Below are 12,632 nucleotides of genomic sequence, written 5' to 3' on the forward strand. Positions count from 1 at the left end.
TGTATTATACTTGTAGTTTCATGCTTATAGTTCTGTTTGTGATAACTTTGGATGTTACAGCAGTTACATTACACCTGACTTTTGCTTTCAGCTGAAGTCACTCCATGGAATCTAGATCAAAATAAGCATCAAGCTGAATGATCTTATAGAAACATCACTTCTTTTTTCAGTGGTTTATTCCTGCCCGTGACCACCAAACTCCTCCCTCAGAGTGTCACTCACTCTGGGTCAAAGAACCTTCCCCCTTGACCTACTGGACTCACTTGACTGATCACCTCATAATTAGAAAAAATTCTTTACTTACATTTACATGTTTCAAGTTGTTTATTATTTATGCTCGATTTAAATTGTAGTATAGTCTACACATTTTACTTTTTAAACTTTTTTTAAAGGGGAAATCGGGTCAGTTGCAGCTGCTAGAACAAGTAAATAAAATGGATAGGAATGACTAAACGTTGTCCAGAATGGCACTTCACTTGGACAGCATCCTCCTCTCCATATTGCCTCCATAATAGCACATGACTTCATTTCAACATATTCTCTAAGTATCCCTATTTCCTCTTCTATTTCATTGACTTAAGCCACAACGGACACAACTACAAATGACCCAGTTTCCCCTCTGGGATCAATAAAGCATTCTGATTCTGGTATCCTCACCTGCTCACACGCCTGCGTTTCGGCGCCACCTGGTGGCTAATTGTCGTAGCGCAGTAAACCCACTGAACGCGAAGGCTGAGTGCAGAGGCAGCTCGTGCCATCAAGAAGCCGAAGGAGGAGAAAGAGTTGATTTCCAGGGGTTTTGATTATTTGATAAGCACGGGTCAGTAAGGCAGCTCTGAGAGCAAATTCACCACCAAGAAAGATGGAAAGTCAATGATCTACTTAGATAAATAAGCAGTAGGCTGATTAGAGCAGACACATGTCCTTATTACAGTATATCCAGAAAACAAAAACAACATTACTTTTTAGTTTAAATGTTGTCTAATGTGCCTCTAAAAATGCTGTGAGTGATCTAAATAGATGTCACTGACTACTTCAGGTTATGGCCTGTATGGGAACCATGTCCTGAGTTCTGGGAGGAGGAGGAAGGGGAGGAGGAAAAAAACTTGCTGGCACCGCCTGTCAGATTCACAGCAGATCTCAGCGATTTATCGCGTCGCCGCATCTAACCCTAAACTGTCTCCAACTGGCTCCGTCGGACAGGGAAGCCTTTCAGCGAGCCCGCAGAGCTGACTTCACACAGAGGGAGTTGGTTGGTGCTGGACAGATAAAACCTTTATCCCTCATCTTCTCTTATCGCCATCTCCTCTCTGCCACCCCCTGCGTAACTGAGCCGACACCGGTGGCATACTGGACGCGCTGGATGGCTGCTGCACTCAGCGAACCGGCGTGAATCTTTTTTTTTTTTTCTTTCCATCATCATCCTCATCATCTTTCTCTGCCTTTGACCCCGAGCAAAAACAACAACTGCCAGAACAATGACGGACCCGGCGACCCACGAGTCCTACGCTGTCCCAGACCCGACTATCGTGGATCCCTGCCCTCCCATGGTGCGGAACGGCCAGTGCGCCCCGGATGGCTTCAGCAACAACCATCACCAGCAAGCCAAAAGCCCCGGCCACCCCGAGGCGTTCACCACGGGTCAGGAGATGAAGATCACAGACAGTGTGGAGGGAGAAGGTAACTTCTTCTTGTCTCTGTCATGCTGGCTTTTAAAAGTTATGGATGTGCATGTCTGTGAATGTGTGTGTGTGTGTGTGTGTGTGTGTGTGTGTGTGTGTGTGTGTTAGGGGTGGATGGGGGAGACGGGACGGGTATTTTTACCCATATGAGGTATTTATAGCACGCTCTCATTTAAATAATTCATGATAGTCCTACATCAGCAAAAGTGAGTGAAGCAAAAGTTGAATTCAATGCTTAAAACATCGTTAAATTGATTCAAGCCCCCATAGCCCAAAGCCATCCATTCATTAATTTCAGTTTCATGTATTACATCGCTTCTGGGGACGAAGTTGGCTATGGGAATTCAATAGTTCCTCCCAACATGAACCAGGAGGCTCATAGACTCAGTCTGCTTTACAGATTGTGATACCAGTCACATGCATGCATAACAAACCCTCAAGTGTGCCTTTGCATTTGCTTAAGCACATGTGAGAATGTCTGGGTGTGATTTTTCTGCTAATTTAATCCCGTTCATCATCTCATACGCATAGAACATGAGAAACAACGCATTCCAGGGTGGATAATAAGAGGGCCTCAGTTATACAATAAACCCTAAGCCTGAGGCTTAGTTTATATATTCATTCAGTTGGTTTATTTAATATCATGTCTGTTTGTGGGATTAGATTTCAAGGCAACTGACATTTTAAGCAAACTGTGCAGCATTAAGTAGCCTAATGACACTAATATCATTAATATGCTACAATATTATTGTATTTAGTGTTGTGACAGTGTTGGGTTTGGCTTATTTTCAAGAGGTGGAGTCACCCTGCAGTGTCCACCTTGTATCCATCTAAACAAATAAGAGGTCAGAATGGGGTTGATAGATGAAAGATGCGTTTGTCCAGTTTTTGTCTGTTTGCAACACGTTTCAAAGATGTTGTCATTCCTTAAATAGCATTAAAACAATGGTCAGTTGTTAAATTTTAGCCCTTAGGAAGAAGATTGAACCCTTTAAGTGGTTCTCCAGTGATCCCATGAAGTGTGGGAACTTTAAAAAGGTCAAAAATCAAAGCAGTAGAGGCGCAGATATACTGACTCTTTGTTGCTTGTGTGGGTAAAGCTCCAAGAGCACCAGATCCTGTATTTCCCAACTTAATACCATCTGTCATTTGACTGGCAAACAGTCATGTCACCTGATGACATCACTGTGACATCAGCAGGGTTCTGACGAAGCTTCTCTGGAACCATAGATGTCATTATGCAGCAGGTTTAACAGGCTGAGCTGCACTGACTATCACAAGTAAAGAGATGTTTAGGTTTAAAAATGGCGGCATGTCCCTTTAACTGTATACCATCATTTGTGTTACTTTGCTCGTGATGTCAGGTGAAGTCATTAGAGTCAGAAAGGCCGTTGCCTGAGGGTTGTTCGCAGAGATGCATGAGCAGGCGTCCAGGAGGGAACTTTATTTTAAAGTGAGCTTTAAACAAACACATCACGCACACACATTTCAGCACAATATATTTCTCACATTCACACTCTCCCCGTCTACCTCCCTCCTCCGCTTTCCTCATCTCGCTCCTATTTACATAAACGTCTCTGCCATTGCTGTTAGAGCACCTCTGCAGTCTGATCATGCTTTTCCACGCCAGTCGTCCGTCTGTCTGTCATGCGAAGACATGTTGTCGTATAGTCGTGTCAGATAGAGTTATAGTCAGACAGGTAGCGCTAGTCTTTCAGATGATGTTAAAAAGTAATTAATTTATCTATTTCAGGTCACACTCCTCCCAAGAGTGTTATCTTCACTCATGTGTTTCCTGGCTTTCTGTGTGTGTGTGTGTGTGTGTGTGTGTGTGTGTGTGTGTGTGTGTGTGTGTGTGTAATCAGCCTTTTGAGCTACATGGCTGATGTTAATTATTTTTAGAAAAGAAAGGTGTGACAAGAGACAAGTGTCAAGAGGAAGAGAGGCACACACACACACACACACACACACACACACGCACACAATCTCACCCAAACACCCACACAAATGTGTGTGTGTGTGATGTATGGGATGTTAAGCGCATGCCTTCTGCCGTCTGATCCCCCCAGCCGGGGATCATGTGAGCAAAGTGATTTAAGCATGCTGTCTCACTTCCTCCTCTGCCACCCACCCACGCACGCACACACACGCACACACACGCACACACACACACACACACACACACACACACACACACTGTAACCACATTTATGTTTATGTCAGTTTTTTCCTCTTAGTATGAAACTTGGACACCATAACATTTTAATGTTATTTAGTTGTTTTGTGTCGTTCCACTGGGCGCTGTAGGTGCTCGGTTATGAACTGTGTATCTGCAGATATACATAAGAAGGTAATCTTGAATAGTGTGTTTTGATCATGAACATTCAGAGATTTGACCATTTCTTGCCTGCAAACTATGCTGATATCCATAGAAAATCATGGTGGCCCCTTGAGCCAGCAGAGCATGTCCAGCCGAGTTAGAAGACATCACGACAAATTCAATGCCAAAGTCGGTGTCTGCTCTTATGACTGGACACATTTCATTGTAGCTGTAAACGTTGCTCCATGTGACTCCCTCACACGTACAAAAACGCACAAACCCTGACGGAGACCGTTTAGATGCTTTTTAACTCCCCTGAAGCCATGTGATTTTCTCTGACTTTGTATTGTTAAAGAAATCAATTCCAGCCAGATGAGGTGATTTCACATCAGCTGAAAGTCAAGAGGTGAGCGGGTTTGTGTGGTAAGCATCTGTTGCGATGCTGAGAACGGTTTGTGTCTGAGGTTTTCAGTGGAATACATTACTGATCTTTAACTATTAAATGAGCACCATACTGGAGATGTCAAGATTGTCTTTGTCTCCCAGAAGCTGTATGAGAAACACTCAATTGTCCATTGCTCAGAGTGCAAGGATCTGGCTTTCCATTAAAAACAGGTGGCAGTGTTCACTGATGGGAAGCTGGTGAGGGATCCCAGTAGCGGCAGCAGCTCCCTCTGGATGCTCTGTCTGCACAGTCTCTTCTGTCCATACCCACACTGGACTACAAGGCCTGCATGCAGGGTGAACTGGATCTCAGCTTGGGCTTGAGGAGCTCAGATTCCAGACATAAAGCCTGCGTAACAAGCTGGACGTGTGCAACTTCTACTTTTCTTTTAAAATCTGTCTTTTGTGGGGCCTCAAATTTTTACAGAGGCACAAAGCACCATGGATGGTTTGATTTGTTACTGCTGAGAATTGGTTCAGTCATCAGTTGTGTTTGCAGCAGTATGAAAGCCTTTTTACAAGATAAAACAATCATGTGACTTTACCAGCTCTCTATCAGCCGCTAGAGGCATTTCATTTCCCCTTGTGTTGCCTTTTACAGTAACAGTTTTGAGCCTGTGAGGTGCATCATGTTGCTTCCTGATGTGCTTTGTAAGTCTAGTTGGTCACAAAGTGAACTTTCTTCAAAATGTAGAGCTACAGCTGATTTTGAAGTGTCATAAGTGAATGCTGATCAGGATTCAAGTTACAACATTGAAGCTGTAAGAGTGATGACAGTCAGTGATTTCCTGCAGATCAAGTGATGTGGCACCCTGAAAAATGTTTGCAACAAAAATGACCCAGTTTTGTGGGTTTTCACATGAAAGACAGAGGGTGAAAGTTCCTGCAGCATTCAAAGAAATTCAGTTGGTTTGAAAAAGTGAGGAATGAACAAGGCGAAGCATTTCCTAATTTTTGTGTGTGACTTCAGCATCACTCTCGTAACAGCAGTGTCATCAGTGTGGAGGCTTTGTCCAGTGAGAGAAAAAATCCACGAAGCCGGCAGGAAATTTTTCTCTTCCAAACACGACGGCATTTTATTTCCCACTTAACCTACCAAAACAAAGACCATGAAGTTCCATTCAGACATGATTACTGAATTGTGTCCGAATGATTTGGTTCAAAGGTTAACGGAGCCATGTTTTCCCCTTCATTAGCGCCTGTTGTCTGCCCGATCCAGAGCCAAACTAGCGGTCTGAAAAGGAAAACACCTGCATCTCACAGGCGACGGCCTATATGGTCTCTGGGAGAAGCCTCTGGGTGGAATGACAACTGATACCATTAAAAGCTCTTTTGGATGTAAAAGTTCAGACTCATAAATATTGCATGAGTCTGCAGAGACAGCCTCACGCTTCATGACAATGGAACAGCTTCAGGCAGTGCAGAATCTGGGCTGTTTTGTCTGTGACTTCAGGCAAAGACTCCTCACAGAGAAGTGGAGCTGTGAGCCGTGAGGAAATACATGCGGGTTGTTATACGGAGTGTTCTGCTTTAACGCCGTCTGTGTTTAGTCTTAGGACGGGGCTTTAAAAGCTATTAAGACTGTTCAACAAAGGCAGTCTGACTTATTCTGTGAACTTGACATACTTTGATTGGTTTCCTTGGTAATTTTACATCCTGAATATTTTATTTCCTAATTGCTTTGTGGAAGTTTGAGGGGCCATCTTTACCCCGCAGCCGTGACTGGAGCTCTGCTTAAATTAAGTTTGACAAGCTGCTGTTGAGCTATGCTTCACTCATGACCTGTAATCTGCAGTGTAACGTCTCTGGACATTACAAAATGTTTTGTGTCCCACACTGTTAATCCCCAATGATCCGGTGCTCTCTTGGAAGGTGTGGAGCATTATCTAACAGGAGCCATGCACGGAGGGTGGAGGAAACAGCTGCAGTGATGTTTGAAACTGCAATAAGAACTCATTGATAGGTCAGTTGGGTGTTTTGTAGAGGATTGATTGCAGTTGGTACAACAGTCAATTTATGGAGATTTTCTCTAGCCTGACCTCTGACCTCCTTTTAGATTGAATTGCAGGATACGGCTGATTGGCTTGTCTTGCATTAGAAAGCTGTCATTATCTTAACCAAAACAACACAATATTGTTTATCCAAAGTGGTTTAATTAATTGCTGGTTCAAAATGCTGAATTTGAACAACTTTTTAGCATTGCTCTGTGGGTCTCCTAACCTTTTTTTCCATGAAAGTCAATATTTAAAAGTGCTGCATTGCAGTCTTAGAAAAGGTTTGTTACCTCTGGCTGCCTGATAAGGTCGCACAATAAACGATGACATAAAATAAACATTACAAAACACAGAAAAGAAAGATGTAACTGTTCTTGTAACAGAGTTTGTGTCTCACTGCAGGTCTTCTGGAGAGCAGCATGCGCCTGAAGCCCCACGAGGCTCAGAGCTACAGGAAGAAGGCACTCTGGGTCTCCTGGATCTCCATCGTGGTCACAATCATACTGGCTGTGGTGGCTTTCAGTAAGCATTTTAATCACTCGTCTGTAGGTAGAATGTACTAAAGTGCTGGACAGTAGCTTTTCTTAACAGTGTATGAGCTCTCCAGCAGCGACAAGCGTGACTGAGGCAGTTTGTTTCTCACTTCCCTGTTGACTCAGAGGGGATGTTGTCATCTAAATGTCTGTTGTAGTAATGGTGCAAACATGTAGTAAGTTTTACAAACCTCTCTCACGCAGTGTGGTCGGAGTGGATGGCCTGAGGTACATTGTCCCACAAAGGCACTCTAGCACTCAAAAGCAGATATTTGTTAGTTTGATGGTTTTTGCCCACACATTTATTTTAATGTAGGGATAATCTGAGCTTTATTTGAGCATCGACTGCAATGAAAACAATAAAACAGCAGACGAGAGAGCGCTGATAAAAAAACACAGAGCTAACCGATTCCACGGTGCGTTCAGGACACATTTTCAATGGATTCTTTCAGCGTGTCCAACGAGCCTCACTGAGAGTGCACGAGTTTTAAAGGAAGCCTTTTTGGCCTCTTACAAAAGAAAGGAAAGCCTGAACCCTCACTAATTTGAAATCAGTGTATCATAAACAGGTCACACATTTCTTGAGCGGTATGACGACAAAGAGCATGTGCCTTTTACTCACACTGACCTGCTGAAGGTCAGCTCTCCGGAAAAAAAAAAAACACTCAAAAAAACTATTTTAACGATATGTAACGCTTAACTACAAGGGGAACAGTGGAGGAGCATGGAAGACAGTTCATGTCCAAAAAGTGACAAAAACAATAAGAGATGCTGTGAAACTGTATTGTTTGCTTTCAGGTCGAGGCTTTAATCGCATATGAGCAATAAGAAACTGCAGACTAATAGTAAACCTCACAACGTGCTGCCTCAGACTCGTCCTTTTAGTCTCAGTCATGTAGTTTGAGCTAACTAACTTGCAGTTCCTCAATTTTTCATACATTCAAGGCTCCCTGCCATTTATGTGGCATTGACACGATTCCTTCAAAGTAAATATAACATAGAAGAGACTCTGATTCACTGGAAGAGGGCAAAGATGTGAGGTTACCTACTATATATTCTCAGTACATGTAGGTATTAGCCACTGTTCCTTCAAAACACGTGATTAACAAGGGGCAGATGAGATACTGTTATACTAACACAGGAACATATTCAGCATTAAGGTAAGAGGAGAGTGCAAAAGAGTAAATTCTAGTTATTTATTCAGCTTCTTCCTCAGAGTTTTCATCAGAGAGTTTTCCTAGCCGGAGTGTTCATAATCTAGTGTCCATGATGTCTTTGATTTCCCTTATATAATAAACATGCATTAATTGTACTTGGCACTCACAACTTCAGATCTGGAAGAAAATGACTGTTTTTTCTTCTGGAGCCTGTCTGGTGATTCATTTTTGGAGGTTTTTCAGACTCCGTGTGTTTTACCTCGTTGATCCCTCTGATGTTGTAAAAGGATGTAGCAACGGCTTCAGCACACATTTCGTTGTCTTATGATATGGATGATGTGTACCGTGCACTGTGCTCTGGTGAGCGCACCACAGGATGTTGCTTTGTCATCCTGGCTAAGCATCAGCTGCACGCCACCAAGTGTCCCAATCTTTTCAGACCTTTCCTTATCCTTGATGTGCTAACCGCAGACTTGCCTTTTTAAGTAATGCAGCTGTGTGGATTCACAGTTAGAAACCAACTACAAGGACAACCAGGAAGCTACATGAGGGAGGTGGGAGTACTTATGAAAGCTCTTGTACATGGGCTATAACATAACATTAGGTCAAAAGCCCAATTTCAAGTGTTCATAAAATCCAAAGATGACATAGAGTCTGCAGTTATCATTAGGAAAAATAATGAACCACTGTAATAAGGAAGAAAACTTATATTTTAATTTGTCTTCCTCAGTAGTTTACTCAGTTGGCCACACAGGGTTCAGCATTTAAACTTTGTCAAATCTTTGTTTTAGTTAAAATGGGTCTCATAAATATTTTAATATTAACAGTGAAGACAGAGACAAAGAGTTCCAACACAGAGACTTGAACAGAAGATGACCCACAAAGAGACAACAGAGGGACGACGGTGCAGGAGGGTGTAGACGGGCTCGACTCCGCCAGCCATAACTGCAGCCTCCAGAGGACGGGCGCTAGGTTAGGAAATGAATAAATGAATGCAACGCTTCCCTCGTCTGCCCCCACGCAGCATGGAGAGGGGTAAAAAAAGACAGAGGAGGGGCTGGGACAACCGACAGAGAGCAGAGGGGCCGGGGACAGATGGATATGGAGGTGTGGCGTGAAGCTCTGAAAGGTGCGATGGTACCAGGGGACGAGGCGGGATGAGTCCTGGCAGGCAGCGTCGGGGATTTAGTGATTCTGATGGCTCAACTTTAAAGAACACCAGCAAGCCTGTGCCCTACTTTCTCTCTCACTCTCGCCATCCTCCATCCTTTATCTTTTACGTCCCATCAGCTTGTTTCCTTATCCTTGTTTACCTTCCTCTTCATGTGCTGTCTCATCATATCTGTCCCTCTTTGCCCCCTTTATTTTCTCTCTATTGGTGGAGGTAGTTCCAATAAATGCTATGCGCCTTCTGTATAGTTTTCCTCCGGTGGACATCTTTTAATAAAGCATGGTAAAAGTCGAAGTCCTCTTTATCTACTCATGTGTCCTTCATCCTGTTTCTGCCAGCCTTTCTAGTTTTTATTCTTTTTTCCTTTGCCCATCTTCTTCTCTATCTCCCTTTTTTTCTCTCTCTGAGGAGAACAGCAAAGACCTTCTGTCCTTCTGCGACATTTAGCAGAATTTTAACATTTAGACGGACTGAGGGCTCAAGGCCGATCCTTCTCTGCGCTGCCTTCGATTGTATTGAGGCTTTAATGTCTCGATTATAAGTGGCTGCTCTGTGTTAACTCACATCCTTTCTTAAGAAGCCGTCCTTTGTGCTCTCCTCGCTGGCTGTTCACCTGTGAAAGCGGTACAAGTCCTCGAGGCTTTATCAGACATGTCGGGCTCAGAGAATGAGCGTAGACCACGCTTCAAGACGTAGTAGCAGGTATGTTTATGTACAGCTGGTGTTAAAGTGGCCGGCAGAGTGCCAGGGAGTCATTTCTTCGACAAATGTGACAGACACACACAGGAAACCACAAGACAGCACGTTTCCTTCATGTGCTGGTCAGTTAGGCACGTGAGCGCTCGTGGATCTGAATCGTACATTTCCAATCTGAGGGACTAAATTAAGAGCTTTGCTCCAAAATAAAATATTCATCACTTCAGGAAAACACTAAAAGACGACTATTTACTTTGATTCTCTGTTTAAATGAAATAAAGAATCCAGGGAGAGAGAGCTGCAGACACTACCACCCTCCCACGTACGTTTATTTCTGTTGTTTTATGTAAATAAGGGTCTGTGAAAACAAACGTTAGTCCCAAGACAATATTTTCTGCAGTTAGCAGTAGAGACCCAGCGTTTTATTGTGCTGCATTGATGGTGATGTTTCCAGGGATTAAATGTCACTGGCAGGTTTAAAAAAAATATTCCCTGAACTTCTTCTTCTTTGTTCCATATTCTGTTAAAATCCTGGTGAAATATGAAATCAAAGCCATAATTCACGACAGATTATCCTAATAAACCGGGATAACAGACAGGTGAAAGTGAAGAAGAACACAGCTTATAGCAGGTTTGCACACACAGAAATACACATTTCCTTCATTTAAATGTAGCACTTGAACTTTACCCGTGTGCTGAAATATAAAGAGGAGGGGGTGTTTTTTCAGCCTTTCTGTGTTTCTTGTAAGAAATCCCAACCTAAGTAACTGAATAGATATTGTTTCATTATCAGGTAGAAGGGAATTTCTGAGTTGTGTTCATGTGATGCATGTCTATTGTGCTTTCTAAGCGGACACAGGGAAAGCTGTTCCATATTCAGAGCGGGAGACGGACTGCACACCAACAGGGATGATTTTCAGATTGCCTTACGGGGCTTCTAGGAGCAGGCTATAGGAGCTGGCCTGTGGACTAATAGGATGCCGCATGACCCACCAGTGGCACTGCCAACAACCATTTAATGTTTGAGCGAGAAAATGGGAAGCTTGTGCTAGGAAGGGGGTAAAGAGGGATAGAGATCGAGAGGGGACAGATAGACAGAAATAAACAGAGGAAAATAGGAGGGGTGCCAAAGATTTAGGAAAAGAATTAAATTAAGGGAAAAAATGAGAAAAAGTAATAAAAAGAATGATTGTGATACAAGTAGAGGAAGTTGGAGTGGGACAAGAGATGAGGACAGAAAGATGGAAATCAGGGTTGTGATAGATGGAAAAGGAGTGATAAAGTTCAGCAAAGGACAGATTCGGACTAAAGGAAGAAAGAAATGGCTAACCCTTTTACTCACAGCCTCCCTCTCAATCCTCTATTTCTCTCTCTTTCTCTGTTTCTTGTTCACTCTCTCGCTCTCCCTCTGCAGTAGAGCTGTAATTACTGTGATTTAACCCAGATACATAAAGTAAAAACTCAACATAAGTTATAAATAAACCATCACTTTATGGATATCTATCTGTGCCATGACTTTGTAGCTGTGGATAGGCGGAGCTGAGCAGAGAGCGTATGAGAAGTTAACTCAACCTTCACACAAAAGACGCATGTTTGACAAGTGGTACGAAAGAACTGGTGAGAATTAAACCCATGTTTGATCTATGAACCTAGGAGGAGGTTCTTTAATCTTACACGGCCTGGATGGATATTTTAGCACTTTAGTGTTTCAGCCTTTAAAAGAATACTTTACTTTATTTCTGCTGCCCTGAATAAGAGTCTTGACCGGTTATGACAGCAGTATTATAAAGTACATGAAAATATGTGTCACATCCAGCAACAAAGGGAGGATGACCCAAACACAGACAGCCGAGGCAGACCGGGACAGTTCAGTGATTTATTGCAAAACATTGGGTATATATAGACTTAGAGGCGGGCAGGTATAGGTACAGGTGCAGGTTCAGGTTCTACTGGCTTGAAAGCAAAAGGCACAAAGCACATAGCAACTTTGATGCTCTGGCAGGAAGTGAGAGGAAATGTGTTGGTTAAATCTTGCAGGACTAACGAGGGAAAGTGGGAACAGGTGAGCGGGTGGGCGGGGAAGGTCAGGTGACACTGGAGAGAAAGGGATCACTGCAGGGCTGGATGGAGTCAGAAGACCTTTCAGAGGACTCATGTTTTAGCTGGCTTTGCTTTTTTACACTGAACCAAACTGGAAAAGCAAAAGAGATGTGACGCCGCGTTCTGAGCGTAATTATTGTGTGAGCAGGAGCCTGGCTGTTCACCAGAAGCACGTTTCTCTGCGCCGGTCAGCAAGCAGTTCTGCTTGAATTCCACGTAGAGCTGATGAAGTCATGAATTTATAATGTGAGGCTTTTTACGTGTTCCTGGATAAGCTGGGCGTAGCTTCCTCTGCAACAATGACCGTGATCTGCAGTGAGGGCCTTCTCTCCTGCCTCCTGTGTCTGTGTGTTCGCTCATTGGCACAGCTGACAAATGTCTGCAATAAGTATGTAATTTAAAAAACACAACGACAGACAGCAGTGAATGTGTTCCTCCCTGCGCTGCCGGCTTAAAGGCAGAACAACAGCGCCCCTCGAACTGTGTTTGTATGCTTTATACAAAACGGCGACCTTGAACTGGCTGTGTTAAAAGG

General features: G+C 43.3%; 1 protein-coding gene across 1 annotated transcript in view; it reads left to right on the forward strand.

Annotated features, from left to right (window-relative positions):
* Positions 1-738: 738 nt before the first annotated feature.
* tmem163a (transmembrane protein 163a) overlaps positions 739-12,632 on the forward strand; it is a 55,021-nt gene continuing 43,127 nt past the window's right edge. Inside the window, exons 1-2 of the mRNA XM_076746877.1 lie at positions 739-1,680; positions 6,843-6,962. Coding sequence (XP_076602992.1) covers positions 1,479-1,680; positions 6,843-6,962 — 322 coding nt within the window. The 5' untranslated portion in view covers positions 739-1,478. The remainder of the gene's footprint in view (positions 1,681-6,842; positions 6,963-12,632) is intronic.

Source organism: Chaetodon auriga, chromosome 13 (assembly GCF_051107435.1).
Source record: "Chaetodon auriga isolate fChaAug3 chromosome 13, fChaAug3.hap1, whole genome shotgun sequence".
Taxonomy (NCBI): Eukaryota; Metazoa; Chordata; class Actinopteri; order Chaetodontiformes; family Chaetodontidae; genus Chaetodon; species Chaetodon auriga.